The 23,927-nt window shown below is 41.4% G+C and overlaps 1 protein-coding gene across 6 annotated transcripts in view; it reads right to left on the bottom strand.

Annotated features, from left to right (window-relative positions):
- LTBP1 (latent transforming growth factor beta binding protein 1) overlaps positions 1–23,927 on the bottom strand; it is a 369,687-nt gene that overhangs the window by 223,005 nt on the left and 122,755 nt on the right. For all 6 annotated transcript variants that reach the window (XM_074378708.1, XM_074378705.1, XM_074378704.1 and 3 more), the window contains exon 4: positions 12,336–12,505. In XM_074378708.1, the coding sequence (XP_074234809.1) occupies positions 12,336–12,505 (170 nt within the window). The remainder of the gene's footprint in view (positions 1–12,335; positions 12,506–23,927) is intronic.

Here is a 23,927-nt window from a genome sequence, read left to right as displayed (position 1 = left end):
TGATTCAACCCATCTACCTGAGAAGGCTGCAGCAGAGGCCGTATGAAATAATCTATAAGGATGTAATTCATAAGCTGTTAAATGCTACATAAATGCACGAAGGTATCATTATACGTGGTCAGCTCTTTACAGAGTAACTGTGAGAAAAAAACAAACTGGTAGTGACACTCACCCCACGATATGTTATAGAGCAAAACACACGAGCAAATACGGGAAATTTTCATCTCAGGATGTTTGCTTTCATAATCATACTTATTATTAAAAACCCTAGAATAAAGTAAAATTCTACTGTGGACTTCGGTTCCTACACAATTTCCAGATAAGATCTCACTGGCTTCACATTCTTGAAAGGCATCTTGAAACGCATTTCAAACCGCAATAGGAATCCATGATTAGAAAGGCTTATTTTGCATTTGGATTATTTTTGGTTAAAACAATTCTTGCCGGAAGCTCTACGTTGAGATAATTTTTAAAGTGTGTTATGGTCATTAAAGTCCTATATATAATAAAGTTGACAAGTTTTTAAAATACAGTCAAATTGACTTCATACAAAAGTAACTTAAAAGAAGAGGTGAACAGTCATCTTTCAATGAACAAGATTTGTTTTGGCAATTTTTAACTCATTCTATTTTTGGTTCCTAAAAAACAGATGCATAACACATAGGATACAGTTTGAACAGTCAAATAATGTACTAAGATTACAATGTAACATACTGAATTACTGTGTATCAAGCAGTTAGCGCAGTGGTTGGCTGTGCTAAGCACTAAAGAGATGAGAAAGATGAGGATGGAAGCTACACAGTGTTTTTGGGGAAAACAAATGAGCCTACGTCCAAATTGCCTAATTACTTGATCTTCAGAGACAAGAATATAATTTACAATGCCTAGAGCAGATTTTTTAGAATACATATTACATGTTCTTGAGGTATATTAAGGTGTGGTTTGGAAACTGGGATCTCTGACAAGAAACATTATGAATCACTTGCTCCGCTAAGAGTATTTTAAAACTCCTTCTAAAAAAAGGTATCTAGCTTTGCTATATTTCCACATTCAAGACACGGCAGAGCATGTCCGATATGCTCTGCCGAACTTACACATATTCCCCCCAACTCCACTGTGGCTGCCTGAAAACCCGTACCAAAAACAGTGATGAATGAATAAAAGATATGACGGAATTTCAGGAGTCTTACTGAAAGTGCTCCTATCTACACTAATGAACTCCAAACTGGACATTCTCCATTCCACATGAGCAAGAATCCCTGAGACCTGAGAATGCTTCTGTTCAAAACCCAAATGGCTGCTCAGATATAAATATGGTAACACATCAGGCCCTATGGAAACCAGGCCAGGAAGAACGATTCGCTCCATGTCTCAATAGTCTTGAGGAAACGATGGAACTGACCCATCCACTCCTCTGTCCATCACCAACCCACCCCAACCTTTCTTAGAAGAGGGGTAGACAGTATGAGCTTTAAAAAAAAAAAGGGAGTGAAGAGAAGTAGGAAAGCAGATGGGTTTTCGTTCCCTAAAAAGCCAATACTGAGGCTCAGAGACGTCAGGACATGCAGGTGTCAGAGGGAAGGGTACAGACAGAACATGTGAGAGCTGCAGTCTCTGCCCACGACACGATGTGAGGAGCGCACAGCATCTCAGGGGATGGAATGGGAAGGTAAGGCTGGTGCAGCAATATGGGAGGTAAGTCCCGAGAAGATCCAGGAACAGCCACAGAAGCCAGACCTCATGGAGACTAGGGCGTATTTCAGTAACTGCTAAGATGCTAAGAGTCCACGGTACTGTCAGCAACCCGTTAGAGATTGCCCTGTCCCCAGCCCTTTCCACAAAAGGCTGCTGAACGACATTCTTGTAACCAACATTAATGTGACAGAAAGCTTCTCTCTGGCTAATGCTGCTTCTGCTTGGTGTTCCACTTCTGCCACGGTTACATACTGCTTAACTCTAACCTCCCAACACCTTAACAGAGATTCTGGTTCACTTCATCAGTATCATCCCTGCTGGGGAAAGCTCTTCGGCCGAGGAACTTTCTAAGGCAGCTAGCCAGGTCAGACTGGTTTTTCTTAAGTGCCTATCCGCTTTCTAGTCCACTCTGGCAAGAATGTGGGGTCCCCATAATAGCATTTTTACCTACATGCATCCTATCTGATTAGAACAGTACTGTCTGCTCTACTAGATTAACAGCTGATTCGTCTGGATTATTTCAAAGTCTTCTGCCTTGCTGATAAAACCATCTAAGAAAAGATGGCAAAGGAGATGGCATGTTAGTAGACCAGATATGTGTCTTTTTCAGGAAACACTGGAACCACACAAGGCCTCTGACTGGATCATTCCACCCACCCCACATTCCATCAGTCAAAGCAAGTTATTCTGGGATGAAAAAAATGTCATGAAAAAAGTTTAAATGGTCAGGGAAGTATTAACAAAAAATATATATATATGCTGCTGTCTCATGCTATAAAAACAAACTAAAGCACACTTAAATAGTCTTCCAAGTTCATTAAATATTGCCAGTCAAAAAAAAAAAAAGGACAAGAATGTATCTATCTAACTGAACCACAAAGGGATAAAATATAAATTCAAAGATTTCATTTGTGGGGATGACGATTGTAGCCCCACAGAGCAAGGCAGAGGCCTGCTTCAGCAGCCTGTCATGGAATGTAAGCTGAGCACATGGGAGGAAGCGCTCTGGTCTCTGCTGGATCTGAAGCAGGTGGCTGCAACCAGGAGAGACACCTGTAGCCATTAAGCAGCCTTCATTAAAACCAGGAGCACAGCTGCCTGGTGCGTGTGGTTGCAGGAGGTGACGGGGGGAGAGCACTACATCCCACACAAGAAGCCCAGGGGCCATCAAACAAAAGGAACCACGACCAACTCCCTCTCACCTGCTCTGTGGATGCAAAGCTTTCCAAATCTGTTTCTAGGATACAGGGATTTTTAAATAACTGTGATGGTGTTCCCAAGAGCAACCACTGCCCACTTAAAATGTTTTCATTCAATGAAACTGGAAACTTGAGGGAGCAAACTTGTGCAGCACAGTTAGGGCTACAAGAATTTTTTAATGGATACTTGCTATACGGATGATGTAAGACGCTCCAAGAAGTAAATGTTTAAGTAATACACATTCATATACTGACCGAATGTATTTGTGTGTATACATGTATTTACACATATATAACAAGTTTGCCTGTCAGAAGAAATACTCATATAACCATGTTGCAACTACCTCTCAGGGAAGCAAGGTTTTCCTCCTGCTCCAGCCATGGGTTAACTTCCACTATCTGTACAGGAGGAGCACGAGGCAACCAGGGCAGCTGGTTCTCAGCTTAACTACGTTTCAATTTCCAAAGAGGCTAATCCCAAATCAAAAGTGAAAAATAATGCACGGCTAAAATCGCAGAAAATTACAACACAAAAACTTCTGTAAGAAACAGCAAATAAAAACACAAAAAGGTACTGTGGTCTTCACTTCCTCAAAGTGGGAACAGATTCACCACAAGGCGATCAATTGCAACACAAAGAGGACCTTTCTGTAAGGTGGCTAACCCACAAGACGACAAAGCATTCTACTTCAATTCCCTTTAGATACAGAACTACTGCTCATGAGGTGTTATGAAGCATCATTTCAACTCTAATAATGATTAATTTTCTAGAAACCATTTTCCCATTTAGAAGTAAAGTCAAGTCCTCAATTTCTGGTAAATAAATTCTAAGGCTCAGGAGGCACCATCTTTTTTCAAACACAAGTTTTCTCCTCCCAAAACACTGGTTTGTAGTTTCCCACAGGCCAAACCATCAATTCACGTGTTCTATTTTTCCTTAGAAATAGTACAGTTTGATCACAGATTATTCTGGAGCCCTATAGCATTTCTCAATACCTGAATTCACATAGTCTGAACACCCAGAAATATCCCTGGATTGCTTTATTTGTTGTGAAATCCTGGGCCCTTTGGGATTAAAGCCTCTTTCCCTGGGACGGAAAGATGCCCACTGGGAATTTCGGTTACATAATGCTTTCACTCTAGGTTTTCTCCACTGTTTTCATATTGCTGGATAAGCTTCTTGGCAGTGTTTATAAGCAATCCAATAGCAACCACTTCCCAGCTATCTTAAACTGAGTGATTAAGAAACAAGAAGGATGGTCTTGTTCACATATCTCACTGGACTGGGATATGACCAAACAACCCCTCAATATAATAAACCACCCACCCTCACCACCCTCACCCCTCCAAATGAGGCACAGTGGCCACAGCAAGACTGTACATGGAACTTCTTCTACAATAGGTAATATGCCATTGGAATCCAAGTCCTAAGGACATCAACTCTGCAAAACCCTGGTGTTCACCCACATTCCTCAGAATGCTTTCTGCAGCATTTTTTATATCCACTGTGCTGTTGCTTTGCTGTTTAGGCTTTTAGGCCAACAAGGACTTTGCCAGAAATTACTGACGAGTGGGTGATTTTCTTCTGGCCATTCAAGTGTTAAGATCTACCCTGCCGTATGGCTGGGAAACTGGCTCAAGGTCCCCAATTCCCACACACAGTTGTGGGCAAGTGACCAAGCATATTCAGGAACTTGTTGATTTCACAAGGGAAAAAGCACAGAGCTTTACCATCATCCTTTCTTTAAGGCAGTATGTTTGCACACCTAGTATCCCCTTTAAATGCTAAACTTTTCGTTAGTTTGTATCAGCTTTGGGTAAGATCCTTTCTGGGTGGTTCAAATTCTACTGCTACTTTGTACCTGCTGGACTGGGATAGAGCCATTCCCCAAGACACATTAACCTCCACACGACAAGCTAAAGGTAGTCTCCATGCAGGAAAGGCTTTCCAGTGCTGAAGAATGCACATCTGTGTAATTCTCCTCTCTCCCAAGTGCCCACTTCATCCACCTCCAAAGCTTTGCCCTGGTGGGGCTCCCAACCAATCAGAACCTATCAGAGAGGGCATCTGAGACAACTGGATTGCCAGCACATTTGACATCTCCTCTCTTTTCTCTTTTCACATCCTCTTCCTACCACCCATATCCTCAACGTCAACATCCAAATAAGGCGAGGGTGGTTCTCAGGACCAGACCGCTCCTCAGCTACATTTTCAAATTGTTCCTCTGGAGGTCACCATACTGCAAATTCATCCTGCAGTTAGGAATCTGGTTCCAATTCTGCTCATCTGTACTGAGGACATCGACATTCGCCTTCATCCAGTTGCCACTCCACCTTCTCCCCTTCGTGCAAAGGCCCAATGAGCAGAGGATGAATTTTGACTTCCTTACTCTCAAGCCAACGTCCATCTGTGGTGGGTGCTCTGAACTACAGCACAGACTCCCCCCATGAAGATTCTGGAACTGGCACTGTGTATCCAGAGCCTGTCATCAACGTTCCTACCCACCTACCTGAACTGGCTGGCACAGCAGAACAGTCCAGGCCAAATACTGCCTGCCTAGCCCTTAAACTTCAGATTTGTTTTGCTAAAACAAACATCTTGGATGTTTCCTCTAACCCTCTGCAGAACCACTCTCTTCTCTCAGTCAGGACTACCAGGACAATTTAATGGTAATGGTAACATCTTCGCTCTGTCAGTCTGCAACCATACAAAACCTTCACTCCAGACACATGCATTTTTCAAGGGGAGATACATCTGTCATCAAGCAATGAGATACTCTCATGTCTTATGCTTCTTGATGTCAGAGTGAACACAGCTGAAGGCTAATGCCAGCACAATCGACCACAGTGTCACTAAAAAAGGAAGCCTCATGTGCCCAAAGGGCCCAGGCCCTTCCTAACATGGAGCTACGAGCTGCAGTCAGGCTAGAGCTGGGCTGCACGGACTTGGGAACAACGGGCTCTTTGCCTCCCTCTCAGATCCAAGACCTGAGTGGCTGTTTTATCTTCTAATGGGGGAGCTGGGAACTCCAATCAGCCATGACTGACCAGTGGGCAGCAGCTGAGTTGACTGGTCTGTTGCAAGGACTGGAAGAGGTCAGCACAGACCACAGGATCCAGGACTGTTGTTTCCTGGGGTCCCAGGACAGGTGGGGTAAGGCTTTCCTCTGCCAGAAGTGGCCTTCTGTGTGGGGCTGGGTACGTGCTGCCTGCACCAGTGTGGCTGCTAACCTAAGCAGGAAGGTTATGTTTAACAATTTAAGTACAAATGAAAGTAGGCTTGTCCTAACTTTTTATAACTCAACAGTATCACATGTTTGCCATGCCAGTCATCACTCCCACTCTCATATCTCACAGCATATCAGAAGGTAATATGGCCATTCTTTTAAGAGTCTGACTTGTATCTACTTTAAAAACTGAGGTAGTATATAACAGTGTCTGCCTTTCTTGAAATTTCAGATTTTGACTCTACTGCATTTAAATTAAGATTATGGTAGGCAACTTTAAAATATAATTAACCTTTTAAAAAGCTAAGTCCATCCTGATAGGAAAACAACTAGAATGAGCAATGAGAAATCCAATTTAGAAAAGTTAAAATTTATAAAAATTTCCAAATATTAAACTGATATAATAGCAAAAGTGGAGCAGGTGAATATTTAAATCAGATTCCCGAATTTCTTAGCTCTGGGACTCTTTGCATCATCTGCAAACCAGTTGTCTAGGGAGTTATTTCAGTTACACGGATATTTCTGCTCATCCTAAAGACTTCCTTCATTAGTAACTCCACACTGTACCTTAGTAAGCTCTCCAGGGCTCACTAACCCTGATGATTAAAACTGTCCTTCCACCATCAGCCATAATAAAAACACTATTTTCTGGTTTTAATATTAGCAAGCATCCCATGGTATTTTTACAACAGGAGATAGCATGGGGTAGATACTTATTACCCTCAAGGTCTTCTAGTGGGCTGTGCCAAACTCATCTCTACAGTTATTTGGGTTTGCTCCTGAGCAGAGGCTACTATAAAAATTTCAACTGACCATTTTTATAAGATCATCTTTGAAACAATATCATGTCCTTTCATCTTTCCTCCCTCTAGATTAAAAATACTAATAAACCAACCGCAACAGATTTTGGTTTATGTACTCAAACCTTTCCTACAAGTTACCAAAGCAGGTACTCAATAAAGTAGACCCTCTCGACCCCCTATCTTAGGACTTTGGAGAGAAGCAGTGACCTCCATTCCGTACGTTTTTATAACTATCTATTTAGAATTAATTTTGAAAGTATTTTCATATTTTTTTTAATACATGACTTTAGTATATTCAGAAGTTTGTGTAACCATGATGACTAATTCCAGAACACTTTCATCAGCCCAAAAGAAAACTCCTTACCCATAAATGGTTACTCCTCATTCCTGCTCTCCCCAGCCCCCAGAAACCACTCATCCACTGTCTGTCTGTCTGTCTGTCTGGGTTCTTCATGTAAATGGAACCAGGGGACCTGGAGTCCTTTGTATCTGGGCTCTTCCTCAGCTTGCCATCAAGGTTCATTCACACTGTGGCACATATCATATTTCATTCCTTTTTATGGCTTAACAGCCAACGGCAGGATACACCACCTTTCGTTTATCCACGATCAGCTGATAGGCAGTTTGGTGGTTCTCACTTTTTGGCAACTGTGACTAACACTGCTATGAACATTTGTATACAAGGTTTTGAGTACACACATTCTTACTCCTCTTGGGTATATACTTAGGAGCAGAACTGCTGGGTCATAGAGTTAACTCTATGTTTAACTTTTTGAGGAACTTGGGGTGATACCTTGATGTGATTCCAGCTGCATGGCCGTTACTGGGTCATCCAGTGAAAATGTTACTTCCACCAGTACCAAAAGGCTTTCTATAAACAAGCAGGTGTAACACCCATTACGTTTCCAGATGCTGTGGCGTGCTGCACTAACATTACAGGAAACTAGGCATATCACATACAAGGGGTGTCCTGGTATTCCATGATTCTCCAGCTGCCTCTGAACTAGGTGGAGCTACGCGTAAGAATTAAGGGTGGGTTGCTGGGGACAGGGACAATGAAGAACAGTTGGTTACAGACAGAGCCCTCTGAGTATCTTTTTATTCAACTTCCTATTCCAGGCACCCCAGTCAATCAGGTCCAAAATCCAGATCTTTTTAGCAGACTGATTTTTTTTTAAACTTAAGTAAAGTTGATTTATAATATTGTGTTAGTTTCAGGTGTAAAACATACCGATTCAGTATTTTTGCAAATTATATTCCATTACAAGATAATGGGTATAATTCCCTGTGCTACACAGTATATCCTGTTGCTTATTTTATATACAGTAGTTGTATCTGTTAAACTCATACCTCTAGATTTTTCCTTCCTTCCTTCCCTCTCCTCTTTGGTAACCGCAAGTTTGTTTTCTCTTTCTGTGAGTCTGTTTCTGTTTTGCATATACATTCATTTTTAGATTCCATATATAAGTGATATCATACAAGATTTGTCTTTCTCTGACTTAATTCACTAAATGTAACTGAGTAATATTCCATTGTATATATGCACCACATCGTAATCCAACCGCCTGTTGATGGGTGCTTGGATGGCTTCCATGTCTTGCCTATTGTAAATAGTGCTGCTATGAACACTGTAGTGCATGTATTTTTTCAAACTAGTGTTTTTGTTTTTTCCAGATAAATATCAAGGAGTGGAGTTGTTGGGTCATAGGGTAGTTCTATCTTTAGTTTTCTGAGGAACCCCTGTACTGATTTCCACAGTGGCTGCACCAATTTACACTCCCATCAACAGAGCACAAGTACATTCCCTTTTCTCCACATCCTCCCCAACACTTCCTCTTCATAGGCCTTTTTGTGATAGCCTTTCTGACAAGTGTGAGGGGATACCTCATTGTGTTTTTGATTTGCATGTCTCTAACAAAGATGTTCACCATCTCTCCATGTGCCTGTTAGCCATCTGTGTGTCTTCTTCAGATAAATGCCTATTCAAGTCTTCTGCCCCGTTTTTGACTGGATTGTTTGTTTTTTTGATATTGAGTTGTATGAGCTGTTTATTTTGGATATTAACTTCCTGTCAGTCTTATCATTTGCAAATATTTTCTCCCATTCCACAGGCTGCCTTTTTAGTAGATTGAGAAACTGAGCCTCTACATCAGCGTTTGGCAAACAACAGCCAGTGGGTCAAACCCAGCCAGCTACCTAAATTTTTACAACCTACCAGCTAAGAATTTTTACATTTTTCAATGCTTGCACCTTAAATATCTAACTATCTACATATAACATCCTCAATTTGTGTCTTGGCTCATGATGCCTAAAATATTTATTATTAAGTCCTTTGAGAAAAAATCTGCAGACCCCTGCTCCAGATGATCCCCATGCAAATTAAGCTGTATTAAGAGCAATGGATAAAGCAGAGCGCTGTTATTAATTTCTCACTAGAGATATCTAGCAGCCAGACAATACCCAACTCACGAAGTCAAATTACGAAGAAGTGACTCAGAAATCTGGTAAATGCACTAGATCAAAATAGGAAAAGCAGCATGTAGACATCGGAGAGGAACAGTCAGTTATGTCATCAAAACTCTAAAAAATTCCAATGAAGTATTCATTCCTCACAAAGGATACCTTGCTAGCAACTTGATAGTCTGTGTTTCCCTGTCTAGACTGTTTTATCTGGAGAGTGCTAGACTTAACACTTTAACACATTCTGTTTTACTGAACCCATCACCCCTACATCAACTTCTTCCTACTATTCTGGTCAATTCTCTTTTCCTTTATCAGATGTCAACAGCAAATCCTTATTCACTTGATCTTTAAGCGTTGCTGCCTCTTATCATAAGCTGATTAAGTTACATGATGCTTAGAGATCTAGGTACGTATCACGGTTGCTCAGTGGTTGTGGCATGCACCACATTCCTTTTTATGGCTGAATCACCAATTGTAGGATATAACACATGTGTTTGTCTACTATCAGCTGGTGGACATTTTGGTTGTTCTCACTTTTTGGCTATTGTGAATAATGCTGCTACAAATATTTGCATACAAGTTATCAACATTAGGCCTACCAACTGGCAATTAGCTACTGTAGGCTACCTTTTCTATCTCATATAAAGAGGGAAAGAACATTTGTTCTTTACCAGCCTAAATGTTTTCTCTAGTCCTCACAGCCTCTCAAAAGCACTTCCATGGACTACTACAACACAGCAGCCCAGGTTCATCCCCAGACACAACATGCCCTCCTAATGGCATTATCTTCTGTTTTCCTAGAGTCATAAATATCTATTCCTACTGTTAGACCCTCAAATCCTTCAGCAAAATGTGAAGTTAATCTGTTGGCATTTCACTTCTTTTATAGAAGCGAAAATGAAAATACTAAAAGTTTCTGCTTTTCCTCAGACTCCTCTTACTAACTTCCCCTTCCTTTCTATTTCATGGAAGCTTTCCTTGGGGGCTCCTTTTACCCAAAGCAGAGTTGGATGTGGGGCAACAATACCTTTAGGTCCTTACTGCTACTTGTATCTCCTAGATTCTAGTTTTAATCTCCCTATTATTCTTACTCAGTTTTGGTATTTAATATCCTTAATAGTCCTGCCAAATTACCCATTTTTAAAACTTTCCAATTAGCTCTCCAGGTCTCAGTAGAGCTCTGGTCTCAGCCACAAACAGCCATGTCTCCCACCTGGTCTCTCCTACATATCTGCCTAATTTAGTTCCTCGGCCTCTTCTTAAACAATAACCAACTTTCGACAAGTTTCAGCAGAGCACTCCATCACAGTGATCGTGTTTCAGTCTAAACTGCTTTACTAGCTCCCCAGTACAGAGAAGCTACATTTAAACAGGGTGAGTGAGGCATTCATGTACAGTACAGATAAGAAACTTCATACTCTTCTAAAATGTAACTTCATCTTCCAAAAGACAGTTCAAAGGTTTGAGTCTCAAATACATACATACACATACACAGTGGGAATTTTCATTTCAATAATTAATCATCGATAATCAACCCAAACCACAATCTAGTCTCTAGTCTTAATGCCAGGGATTCTCAAACCATCTTTTCCTTACACCTCCGTGAAGTTCAGAATTCTCGTATCAATATGATTGAAAGCTTTCAAAAACTCTCTTCCTATCACATTCTAATTTTGGAAAGCTTCTACAAAATATGATCCATATAAAGCTCCAAGGAATTAAGAAGTATCTCTTCTTGGTTTATTTTTTTTTTCAGATTGAGATTAGAAAATATTATAGGGATATTTCTACAGAACAGGCTATTGAGGACTAAAATTAAAGGATCTTTAAATACAAGGTGGATACATCTATTGCTTTGTAAATAACTGGGAAGCTATCCTGTCTAAAGGGCGAGGAGATGATGTGTATGTACCATTTCTCCCTTCTTCCCTCAACATTCTAATAAATCACCTCCAATTATTGCTCTGGGGTCCAGCCACAAGGCATGAGCACAATTTTCTCAGAAAGATGAAAAGTGAACTGTACACACCTTATATTAGCTACTCTTTTTTGCTAAGTGACCGATGTTGGGAGGTGGGGCTGGGCCCCGGGAATCAAGTCCATACAGACACAGACTTCTCAAGTGCCAAACAGTAGTAAAAATCCTCTTTCGGCTTCCCACATGACTCTGGGTGGTGAAAGACAGTCCCCGTCAACCCCACCACTGGCATTCTCTTTCACTACTTGTGGCGCAGGCCATCAGTCAACGTGAGACGGAGCAGGAAGCTGCTGGAAGGAGAGCATGCATCCAACTCCCGCCTTTGACCTGTCTGCCGTCTCCCTGAAGAACATTTTCTCCAGACGCTGCCAGCAGACACTCGGTAATACTTAAACCACAAATCATCACATTCCCCACCCTTGGAGCCAGGGCTCGTCCTTGAACTTCCCACACAGTGAGGTATTAACCAAGCTGGCCACTGATACAATGGCTCCTTACAGACTCAGTAAAACCTGTCACACTGTCTGATCAATACACGAAAAAAGTGCACCTCCAAACAAAAACATGCGCTGCAGGCGGACCTCAGGGAGCACCGTCGGATGCTGCAGACACCGCACCAGGAACGCATCCTGGCTAGCTCACTAAGGAAAGTATCTTATCAATGTAAACATGTCAGACATAGAACCATATCAAAAATTAGAGCAAGTATGTCTCGGAAATGGAGCCAACTTGCAGAAACAGAATTAGAGGCAGGTCACATCTGTCTCTTCGGCAACGTGCAGGAAAACTGCCTTTCCTCTGAATAAGGAACCATGTTGCTGTCTGGTTGCTTTAGGCACCGGTGTGGGTATTTCAAAACTAATTCTTGAATTTTATCTACTGTGACACATTAAAGCCATCTACACAGAGCCAACTATTTCCAAACCACAATACAGTAACTCAGAAAGACGACTGGCAGGACCATACTCACACTGAAAAGGTGCCGCCACGTGATCTTGCCCATATCTCAGAGGGAACGAACCTTCCGTAGACTGCTCCCCCGCAATCACCTTCTGGGCAGCAAAGTACTTGGGCTTGAGCACATATTCCTGGGTCTGGCCACGATGAATCATCACATTCTGGGAGGACAGGGGTGTCACCCTGGGAAGAAATACAGTAAAGATAAGAAAGTTAATGATGGATTTTCAAAAGTCAATCAAGAAGGAAAGAGTAAGAGGTCAGTTAAACTTAGAAAGGGGCATAAAACTTCCACGCAAGGCTAATTTTTTCCTTCATTAACTGTAGTCATGACATAGGAAGAACTAATCGCTTACTCTCGGAAATCTCCAACATCAAGGGGACTCCACCTAGTCAAGAAGCCTGAGGACACATAGGCCACCACGTGGAGCCCATCAAAGGATTTACAGCACAGCTACCCTGAGTCCTCATGTAACACACGCAGAAGTTGCATTTAAGACAAAAACACCCGTGAACAGGTAACGATATAAAAAAGGTACTGAACCTCTCTGAGCCTCAGTTCCCTCATCTGTACTGTGTACTCTCCGCCACACAGGGCTAGGAAAACAAATTCTTGTAAAAATCTCAACACAGAAAAACTGAAAACTTTCATAATCTTATAAAATATAAATGATGATGACTTGGAAAACACACATTCATCATTTATTGTAGTTAACATTTATTTTTAATATTTTTATGGACTATCTCATAAATGATAACTGTACCATTTAAGTTAAATGCTTCATAGTTACTAGTTCCTAAGAATAATAACCTAAGACATAATTTTACCAATGACATGAGTCAAGACTTCTGAGGACTCTGGAACATGATTACTGCGTTTCCACCCTCCGGCTAGAACTCTTTTCTACGACGGTTCTCTTCTGCTGCATGCAGTGTATACTTTAAAATGAGCCTTCACCCAGGTTAAATCACTCCCTGAGGGATAGAACTGAAGTCATTCACTAAGACAAATAATAAACAAAGATATACCAACTAATTCTGGAAAAGGTAAACTTGCTACTAAAATTGTTAGGAAAGAGCATTTTAGCAGCAGATTGAGCCTTTGGAAGGAAACTTGCTCTCTGGTGTCATCTTGAATGTCACTGACTGTGACACATTAAAGCCTTGTGAACCAAACAAAGCATTTCCAAACTACCACAGTGTAACCTGGGGAAATGGTTTATTGGGCTCTATTCACGCTAATAAGGTGCCACAAAGCCCCAAAGACTGGCCCTGATAAGGGACTATCTGAACAAGAGGAAGAAATGACACCACGGCTGGTCACTGTGACAGGTAAAATTGTCAAGCCACCAAACACACCCACATGGTGTCTCATCAAAAGCAGGAACAGAGTCCCGAAGAAACCCAGCCTACTGGATTCTTTCCAGTTGGGACTCGTGAGCTACTGTGTGGACAAAGCATCCATGAGAGACACAGGAACAGAAGAGGCTGGGATTAAGGGTGCTTCCCTCTTAACCAGTTAGTGACCTAAATCTATCACTTTCAACCCTGCAGTCTCAGGAAAGCCTAGGAAACTATCCTGTGCCTAGATTTTCTCAGACGCAATGCCATGGGAGACCATTCTTTTGTTATTGGACGAATGGCTTAAGTTACTGAAAGCCTAATGCTTAACGTTGTAAACACTTTTGTTTTGATGATGTAAGTGTTGGTTTGAGCTTTAAGTGCGTTTGATTGGGATGGAGTAGAAAATGGGACCAGCTGGACACATCTGGTGGTGATGGAAAAGAACCATCAGGCTACTCTATCAGCCTTGTGGAAAGAGGAAGCTCTCCTTCCCATCTCAGGGGCACCTCGCTCCTCAGCTATGCTGTCAACCCTGTCACCAGGCGGCTGGGACCTGCTGAGAGACGTACAGGCTTAATCCTGTTCAAAGGAGCACAGCCCAGCGCTCCGAGAGACCCTGGAGCTGAGGCAACTAATTCCTGCTCTGACCACGCCACATAAGAGCGAATGTGGGGTCTGCCTTCTGGTTGAGGTCCTCCCTTTCTCTCCCCTCTGAACCAAGGAAGTGGGAGGCAGCAGGAAATGCGCTCACAGTACACGTACGCATAGGCTTCTTTTTCTGAAACTTAACAGAAGGGTAATGAATAAACAGGACAGCTGCACCAGGGCTAGAACTTGAGGAACAAACCTCAGCCATTACCAACTGCAGGCAGTGAGTAATGGTCCCGAAGCCGTATTGCTGTCTATCCTGCAAGGGACCCACACGCAGCAAATGTGAGAATACACAAAGCTGGGCCTCCTCTTCCCCACCTCCTTCACTCTCCTCCAATGCCAGGGTCTGAATAAACACATGTACTCACAAAGACACACACACATGAACAGACAGCCACTCTGTCTCATGCCTCATTAAGAAGCAAAGTCATAAGTGACACCACATGGGGCAAGTAGAGGCAACCGTCCCCTCACTCGTCCCACGAACAGGCATCAAGTGTCATCACCATCCTCCTGTCCTCTCACTTCCTCCTTCATGGTTGGTATTTACCTTTTCCTCTAATTTCATCCTTCAGAGTTATTTCCACTTTGGATCACCTCTCAGCCTACAAATAGATACCCTCTTCAACTCTTCTTTTTCTTCTCTCTTACCCAAGCATTTCAAGTATTTTCAATCTCCAAGGGGAGAAAAAAATAATCTTTCAGTTAGGATTTCCTCCTCTCTTCCCCTGCACCCTTTGAGAAAAAAAGATTAATGATCACTAGCATTATAATTAATTTTTAATGGAAAAGTAAGATGTTTAGAGAAAATTAGATTAAAATAAAAATTAGAGGGCCTCTGATTCAAAACGGATTTGGGGCACCTATACATTTTCCCTTCCTCCAAAGAAGGCCTAAAAATTATAGGTAAGGGGGAAAAAAAAAAAGAAAGAAAGAAATCCAGAGTTGACAGTTGGCTGTTATGCAACAGGACTGCCACACTCATCATTAAAATACTGAAATACTCTGTTATGACAAAGATCCACTGTCCCAAGCCCCTTAGTGTTCCTCTCTCCCTCCACTGGATTCCCCAATAAGTAAGAAATCCACATTTGGCAGAGCTGAAGACCCTGGGGTCTCTGCTCCAGCATCCTTTCCGATGTGTGGCACAGGTACTGACCAAGGACGCTACATGTGCTTCATGTCACTCATTCTCACACACATGAGACATTCAACAAACCCATAAGAGATCAACGCAGACTGAGAAATGCTGACTGCTGTAGCAGCATGGAGTGAGCCAAGCCTGAAAGTTTTAACTTCTTTTATCTCAGCCTACAGTAAGTACATTTACATGGAGATACAGTATACATCCATATGTATGTTTGTTTTTCTATATAGTTAAGTATTACAAAACTGTATTTATCCTTACTATGCAAAGGACACTGATACTCTCTTTTTTTTAAAACAACAATCTTGAATGATTACATTCATGTCATGACTTCCTGACTCCCTAATGGGTCAGGACACTGGTCGAAAATCACTCTGTGAGTAAAGGCACAGAGGAAGCCATGTCCTCAAGAGACCACAGAGAGGTTCTGGATGCTGAAACCAAGGAAAGCACAGGGTGATAATGTCTTCACTAAAAAGGCTACATGTGAAAGCAACTGTTCCCCCCAATTCTAGCAAAGAGAACATCCAAAGTCAGACTTCTACCCCCAACAGGGGGAAAAAAAAAAAAAAAGAGTATTCTTCTCCAGAAAAATGGAACTATATGGTATAAACCACAAAACTTACTCCCCAAGAATAATGCTCTCTCATTCTAATACATTGGGTTCCCCTAGCTTCAGGACTGGTTTCCCATATTTCCCCCCAAAAGGAAGGTTGTTAGGCAACCAGGAAGCCAAGAAGCTCCATGAGAATGAGCCTAGGGGAAAGAGGGGAGTCATGAGAATGGAAAACATGACTGAGATGTTGGAGAAACTTGACTGTGTGTGTGTGTGTGTGTGTGTATGCAATTGCTGGAATGGAAAAAGGGAAAATTCATTCCAATTAGATGCTAGGAACACACTACTTCAAGAAGCACAGAAACAGACACAGGTGGAGGGAGCAACCCACCCCCCTGTACTTGGCTTGGCGCTGAGTGGAACACCCACAGACAACACTGTGAGGCCGCTAACCACTAGACACCAGCCATGTGACCAACTCAGGTGATATCAATGTACAGAATTAGCTGGAGGCGGCTGCCAAATTCTGGAAGAGGAAGGGGAGAAGTGGAGGGAAGACAGGCAGGGCCACTGCCCTCATCTTACAAAATGGAGGGTCATGAGAGAACATGGACAACCTTGAGAGGTGAGATTGATACAGGAAGCAGCAGAGGTTTCAGTGTGTGGGTGGAGTTTGCAGAAGCAGTGAAACTCTGAACAGTAATGATGGAGAGGGAAGGTGGGGAGCAGGAGGTGAAATGAGTAAGCTGAATCTTCATCTCCTATGGCAGAAAGTCTTCAGACAACATCTAAAGGGAATAAATCTAGAACTGGCTAGAGGTCACTACCAGAAGGAGTAACAGGACTGAAGATTCAGTTAAGGGGTGAGAGGGGTGGTGAACAAAAGGAAAAAGAGTCAAACGATGATGAAGGTTTCTAGCCTGGTTGACCCGAAGGGTATTTTGGGTTCAAGGCCAAGGCCAAGGGGAAAAGTAAAAGCAAAGAGGAAGGCTGAGTTAAAAGAGGTCAGAAGAAAGGGCCAGTGTGTGAGGAAGACCATTATGTTAGTTTTAGAGACAGCAATGAGGGGTGGATCTCCGGGGAGCAGATAACGAAAGCCTCTGGGTTTAGGAATAGTGATGTGCTAAGAGGGGCCAACTTCTTTCAAAGGCAAACATGTTTCAGAAAAAAACATGGAACCACAGAGTCTTAGAGGACAGTCACATTCAGTGGTGGGGACATAAAGAGAAAATGGGGAGAAAAAAAATCAGGAGATAAAAACAAGAATAACATAGATCCAGAATTGTTAAGTAGAAGAGAGTTTCTAGGTGGAGAGGAGACTGAACCACCAGAAAATTGCTGCAGAAAAACCAAGAAAATCAACAACTGGAAAAGGCCATGGAGCTGGGTTGTAGGGCCCCGGCCCCGACAACAGTGCTGTTTCAGTAATGATAGGACTGGGGTTATGTCAGGTGGGACAGCTGATAGGTGGTTTACTGGTGACACGTGGAAAAACAGAAATGCAGGCCAGAAGTCAGGGGTAGAGCCGGCCATCTGAAGACTCGAATCTGTAGAAACCTCTGTATCTTTGTAAGCAGAGGGGAAACAATTACATAAAACTTCTTTCCCTAAAAGAAAGGATTAGTCACACACTGTTTACACTTCTTCCTTCATAGTGGCAATTTTTGGCACAAGAATGGACTAAACTTTTCCATATTTCTACTAAATCCATTATTTGACCTGTGGAGCGGGTGGGAGGATCTGGCAACACACGAGTCCTTTTCCACGTAGGAAAAGGGCTTTGGACCTCACAGGAGGGAGCCTCCAACAGGCCATAAAACATTTCCCACAGAAGGCCAGTCTGACATGAGTGAGCCCTTTCCACTATGATCAGGGCACTCAGGTTTGTAATGAGGACAGAGAAGAACCAGGAGAGGAAACAGTGCTGCAGGAGGAAGCCATGGACAAGTCACCTCCAGTCTTTCGGGGCCTGTTTCCCTTTGCAAAATTCAAGAGATCATGTGTGCCCTGGTCGTGTGCCAAATTGCTCAAAATCGTAGGTGAACGCTTCTCAAAGAAAAGAACACACCAAAGTAAATAGGAAGAGCAAGCTATGATTGGATGGAGAAAAGCTCTTTCCTGCAAAGTTCAAGGACGATGTGCACTTAGGGAAGGACAAAGAAAAGCAAACGGGAAGAGGTCACAAGGCAGCATCACTCTCTCTCTCTCTCACACACACACACACACACACACACACACACGTAAGGGGAGACAAGTGTTTCCTGTCAGTAACCCCACTCCTAGAAAATTATCTATCAGATCAAACAAGAATGAGGAGGTGAAAAGGCCACTGATGAGGAGACCCAAGGGCAGCGCACACAGACTTCCAGTAACAGAGTGAATGAGGGCTGCAGCGTGCCAGAATCAACACAGAGACAGCAAAACGAAACAAGCAAGCACCGTCATCAGAACAGGAGGAGTGGAAAGATTACACTGAAAATATCAACGGAGGGGGCAAGCAAAGAAGAAGTCTTAGACTTCAAGTGAGATGAAAAGGACAATAGGGATTGAAAAAAATAAAATTAAAGGAAGTAGATACTGGGGGGAGAGACGTGGGAACTGAGGGGGCTTTATGGTCATCATGAATAAACATGGTAAACACAACCAAGTGGAACTAATTTTCTTTTACACCAGTGGTTCTTAACTAGGGGTGATTTTGCCCCCCTCCCCCAGGGACACTTGGTATGGTATCTGGAAGCAGTTTCAGGTATCAGGACTTGGAAGTAAGGTGTTCTTACCTAGTGAGTAGAAGCCAGGGATGCTACTAAAATCCTATGATGTGCAGGACTGTCTTTTCACAAGAAGGAATTACCTGGCTGAAAATGTCAACAGTTCTGAGACTGAGAAACACTGCTGTCAATATGTCCTACTACCACCAGTTGCAGTGACCACATAAGTAAAGAGCCAGTGGCCTCTGGGAGGAGCAATGGAGAAGTCCACAGAAATGATGGAGCCAGAGTCTACAATGAAGAAATGGACAAACAACACACAACCTCCTCATGTGTCTTTTGGAAGCTACACTCAGACAGAAGGTGGCCCCTGTACTCAAGTTGCCTGGGCAGCCATCTACAAGGGATGCTAGAATATCATTAAAAACGTAATGAGATGGCAAAAACAACAACAAAATGACAGTTTTTACTAAGGTTCCTCTCTAGGGAAGGTGAGTCCCATCAACTGTGGTTTTGGTTCTGCCAAGCAGATCACATGCGTTTGGGGCCTAACACGAGTTGTCTGGAGTGAAGGAGAAAGGCTGAGAGCTGCACCAACAATTCTCCACACCCACTCTTCCCTCTCACGGTCGGCACGCTCTCCTCTAGACAAGTGTCTGACCTAAAGACACTCCCAGAGGCACCCCATGTCTTGGAACAGCCCTCGTTAGGAGAGAGTCCTCTGGACCTGACTACATGAAAACATTCAAGGAATTCTCCAACCCCCCTAATTCCACGTTCCTAGAGGAGAGGGGGCTGCAATAAAGGAGCTGCAAGGAGAGGTGACTCTAAGAAACAGGGTTGAGCAAAGCTTCCTCGTGGAAAGTTTAATAAAATTATCCTAACATCTGGAAGATAAAAAATGAACTGGACTGAAATTAAGTGCTTGAAAAAATGCAAATGGTCAAAACAACTCAATTAAAAGTCAAAGATCGTCAGACAAGACAAAAAGCAAGACCCAACTGTATGTATGCTGCTTACAACAAACCCACTTTAAAAAGACAAACATCGGTTAAAAGCAAAAGGATGAAAAAAGATGTAATATGTTAACATTCGTCTGAAAAATACAGCTGCTGCAGCTATGTTAATAAGAGGCAGAGTAGATTTCAAGCAAAGAATATTATCAGGAACAAAAAGCATCACTTCCTAAGGGTAAGGATCAATTCATCAAGAGGACATACGAATCCTAAACAGTTGTGAAGTTAAGTAACAGAGCTTCAAAATATGTGAAGCAAAAAACTTAAATTAAAACAAAAAATTTGTGGGAAATAGAAACAGATAAACCTTTTTAGTTATCACTGCAGGCTCAACACCTCTCAATAACTGACAGAACAAGTACACAAGAAATCAGTAAGGATACAGAAAGCGAGTAACACAATGAACTTAATCTAACTGACATTCATGGAACACTCTACCCAACAGCAGAATTCATGTCTTTCAAGTGCATACAGACTATTGACCAAGATGAACCATATCCAGGGCCCTATAAAAAGTTTCAGTAACATTTTAAAGGATGTGAGTCACACAAATTATGTTCTCTGGCCGTAACAGAATTAAATTAGAAATCAGTAATGGAAAGATCTTTAGAAAATGCTCCAGATAGTTATAAGCTAAAAAACAAACTTCAAAATAACCAATGGATCAAAGAAGAAATCAAAAGGGAAGTTAAAAAGTATTTTGAACTCAATGAAAATGAAAACACAACCTATTCAAATTTATGAGATGCTGTTTAAATCACTAGCAAGGAGCCAATTTGTAGTGTTAAATACCTATATTAGAGAAGAAGGTCTCAAATCAATGACCTCAACTTCCACATAAAGGAACAAGGAGAAAAAAATAAAACCCAAAATAAAACGAAACAAAGATCAGAGCAGAAATCAGTGAAATTGGGGAGAAAAGTCAGTGAAAGCTTTTTTTTTTTTTTTTTTTTTTTGAGAAAATCAGTAAAACCAATAAATTTCTGGATAAACAAAAAGAGAAAGAAGACAAGTTATCAGTATCAGGAATGAGAGGTGACATCACTATAGACCCAGGTCAAAAGGTCTAATGGAGCAGTTTGAAGAACTTCCCCATTATCAGATAACAGTCTCAAGGATATATTAAGAGCCCTTATCTTTTACAGATACAAGCTGAAATATTTACGAATTGGCTTCAAAATTATCAGAGGGAGGAGAGGAATGGGCAAAGTATAAATGAACACGGTTGGCTCTGAACGGGTAATTAGGAAAGCTGGAGGATGGATACTTTGGGGTTTCTTTATACTATTCCGTTTTTTATGTGTTTAAACCATTCTGTAAGAGTTTACAAGATACAAATGAAATTATCTAATTTTTAAAGCCTTATCAAATGAGATCATCTATTTACAAGTACTCTTAAAAGTAGAAAACATCAATAAAACTGGAAGGAAAAAATAAAGTAGAAAACGTTCCATACGTGTAAGATGGCAATATTACTTAGTATTCACAAAAAGAAAAAAGAAAACAAATAGCAAGAGGAAAAAAAGAGTGAAAGACAAAGAAATTCCAGCACTGCACATTCTCCGCTATTTTCTTCTATTTCTAATAATCAAAGCTACATGCTAATGAGCCAGATATCCTATCTGCAAAGGATGATGTAGTATCTTTCAAAAGTTTCAAAAGAACTGTTTCAAAAACTCTGAAAAGTACAGATGACTAAACTTAGTTCAAGATTTTCATGATTTATTCAGCAAGTAATCATGGAAGGAAATATTGTTAAAAACCAAACTCCTTGGTTTTGTCAAAAATGAGTTGCTACATTTGGTTACTTGGGACAGCATCCCTGAACACAAATTAAAAGAAACTGTTGCCATCTCCTATTTATCTAAAGTAAGAGAGGCCAGAGAAAAATCTAACTAAATGTAATCCAAGAAAATTGCAAAATGTAAACAATAATTAAGACATCTACCCTACCAGGGAATTGTCAACTGCAAGGACTTTTAATCAAATTCTAGGAACCAAATCCTCACTCTACCACTTACCATGGGAAGGAAGGGGAGAATTCTCTCAATTTCCTCATTGCAATATCAGGGTAATGATATCCATCCCAAAAAGTTAATATAAAGACAAATGTGAAATGGAATTGTTTTCAGTGTGTGAAAACACCTAGCACAACTCCTGATGCACACACACATGCAGCTGTTAAATTTCTTTTGCTCCCCTCCACCAATTAGGTGGATGACACAGGCATAGATTTTACCCCTCTGATAATCCTAGAGTTCATACTCAGAGATTACCCAAAGGTATAGTTAAAAGCAATGCTTGTTTCAAAAAAAAAAGTTATAGAAAGAAATTCTGAAGTTAATCTGTAAATAGTGAGTCTGGAATTTAAGTCCCATTCAGCAGCTCTAGGGTCAATTACTCATACTGTCACACCTACGAGTGAAAGCCCTCCATGAGTCTTCAACAGAGTCAGGGAACCTAGCACCACAGCCACTATGACATACAGTTTGGCACTTCCTCTAAAGGCTAAAGGTAGAGTTACCATATAGTCGAGCAATTCCACTCCCAAGTATATGTCGTCCCCAAAGAGCTGAAAATAGGGACTTGAACAGATACATGTACCCCAATGTTTACTGCAGCATCATTCATAACAGGTGAAAGGCAGAAACCATCCAAGGCATGTTCTTTGACAGATAAATGGATTTAAAAAAAAAAAAAAAAGTGACACAAACACAATGGAATATTACTCGACCATGAAAAGGAAAGTTGTGGTACATGCTACAACCTGGAAGAAACTTGAAAACATGACATGAAGTGAAATAAGCCAGATACACAACAAATTTTGTATGATTCCACTTAAGTGAGGTACCTAGAATAGGCAAATACAGAGAAACACATGTAGAATGGAGGTTATCAAAATAGTGGGAGAATTAGAGTTTAATAGGCAGTACAGAGTTTCTGTTTGGGGTGATGAAAACTTTTGGAAACATAGTGGTGATGAGTGCACAACAGCGTGAACATAATTAAAGACAATGACTTGTATACTTAAGGTTAAAACACACAGGTAAGTCTATTCAGTATCTCGTAGTAATCTATAATGAAAAAGAATATGAAAAGGAATATATGTATGTCTGAAACATTATGATGTATGCCAGAAACTGACACAACACTGTAAACTGACTGTACATCAATACAAAATAAAATTTTTTAAAAGGTTGAAATGAAAATTTTGCTATATATATTTTACCACATTATTTTTTAAAATCTGCATTAAAAACAGGCTCCAGATTCTTAAAAAAAAAAATCCAAAACTAAACAAAAAACAGCTTGGCGGTGAAAGGAGGGGAAAGGCAGGTTTCTTATCTTCCTGTTACCCATCTTTCGGTATTTCTGGATGATACAATGCAAGGCTTGTTCATCTCAGCCAATTCCAAATACATTTTTGTCTCCTTTCAGCCAACCATTTAAGATGCTAATTTTATAGTAATAATCAAATATACGGTTCTGTCCCCAATATTATCATTTCCATTTTTTCCCTCCTGCTTTCTAACACTCTTCACTTTGATAGCTGCTCCTTAAACCACACAATGAGATTTCAACCTCTGCTCCCGTAACGTTCCATTCTCCACGACACTGTAAGGAATTAACGTCTAGTCTGCCGTAAGTGTGAAATAACCTCTATCCACTTGTCTGGGAAGCCTTTCATACCTAACTTTGCTCATTCTCTAAATTCTTTTCCCAGAGCATTTTTGTAGCTGTTGTAGCTACGTGAATTTTTAGTGAACTCTCCATCCTGGACCCTAATGGCAGCTGGAAGAGACATCTGTGGTTTTTGGTTTTGGAAGTGAACTTTGTACACTCCCTTCTCACGACCTGTAAACCTGGAAGAATGGGAAAGACAGTGGGAACCTGTCAGACAAGCTGTTCTTCTACAACCTCCCCTCTGCCTAGTCCGCATCTTCCTTACATTAAACTCTGAGACAGGCAGTGAGAGAGTCAAGGATGGATACAGTGGTACCCAGATCCAAGAGCTTACTTCTGCAGGTCAGGGCATCCACAGGACCCAAGATGAAGTAAGGATAAACAACACTGAACTGGATCTGGGAATTCAAATCATACTTCTGCCTGTGCCACTGAATCTCTGAAAGCTGTGAGTCAAATTCCTCATTTATAAGGTGTAAGGATCAAAGTCCCCCAGCTC

The sequence above is a fragment of the Camelus bactrianus genome, chromosome 15 (genome assembly GCF_048773025.1).
Source record: "Camelus bactrianus isolate YW-2024 breed Bactrian camel chromosome 15, ASM4877302v1, whole genome shotgun sequence".
In the NCBI taxonomy this organism is placed as follows: domain Eukaryota; kingdom Metazoa; phylum Chordata; class Mammalia; order Artiodactyla; family Camelidae; genus Camelus; species Camelus bactrianus.
This window is presented reverse-complemented; position numbering and strand designations above follow the sequence as displayed.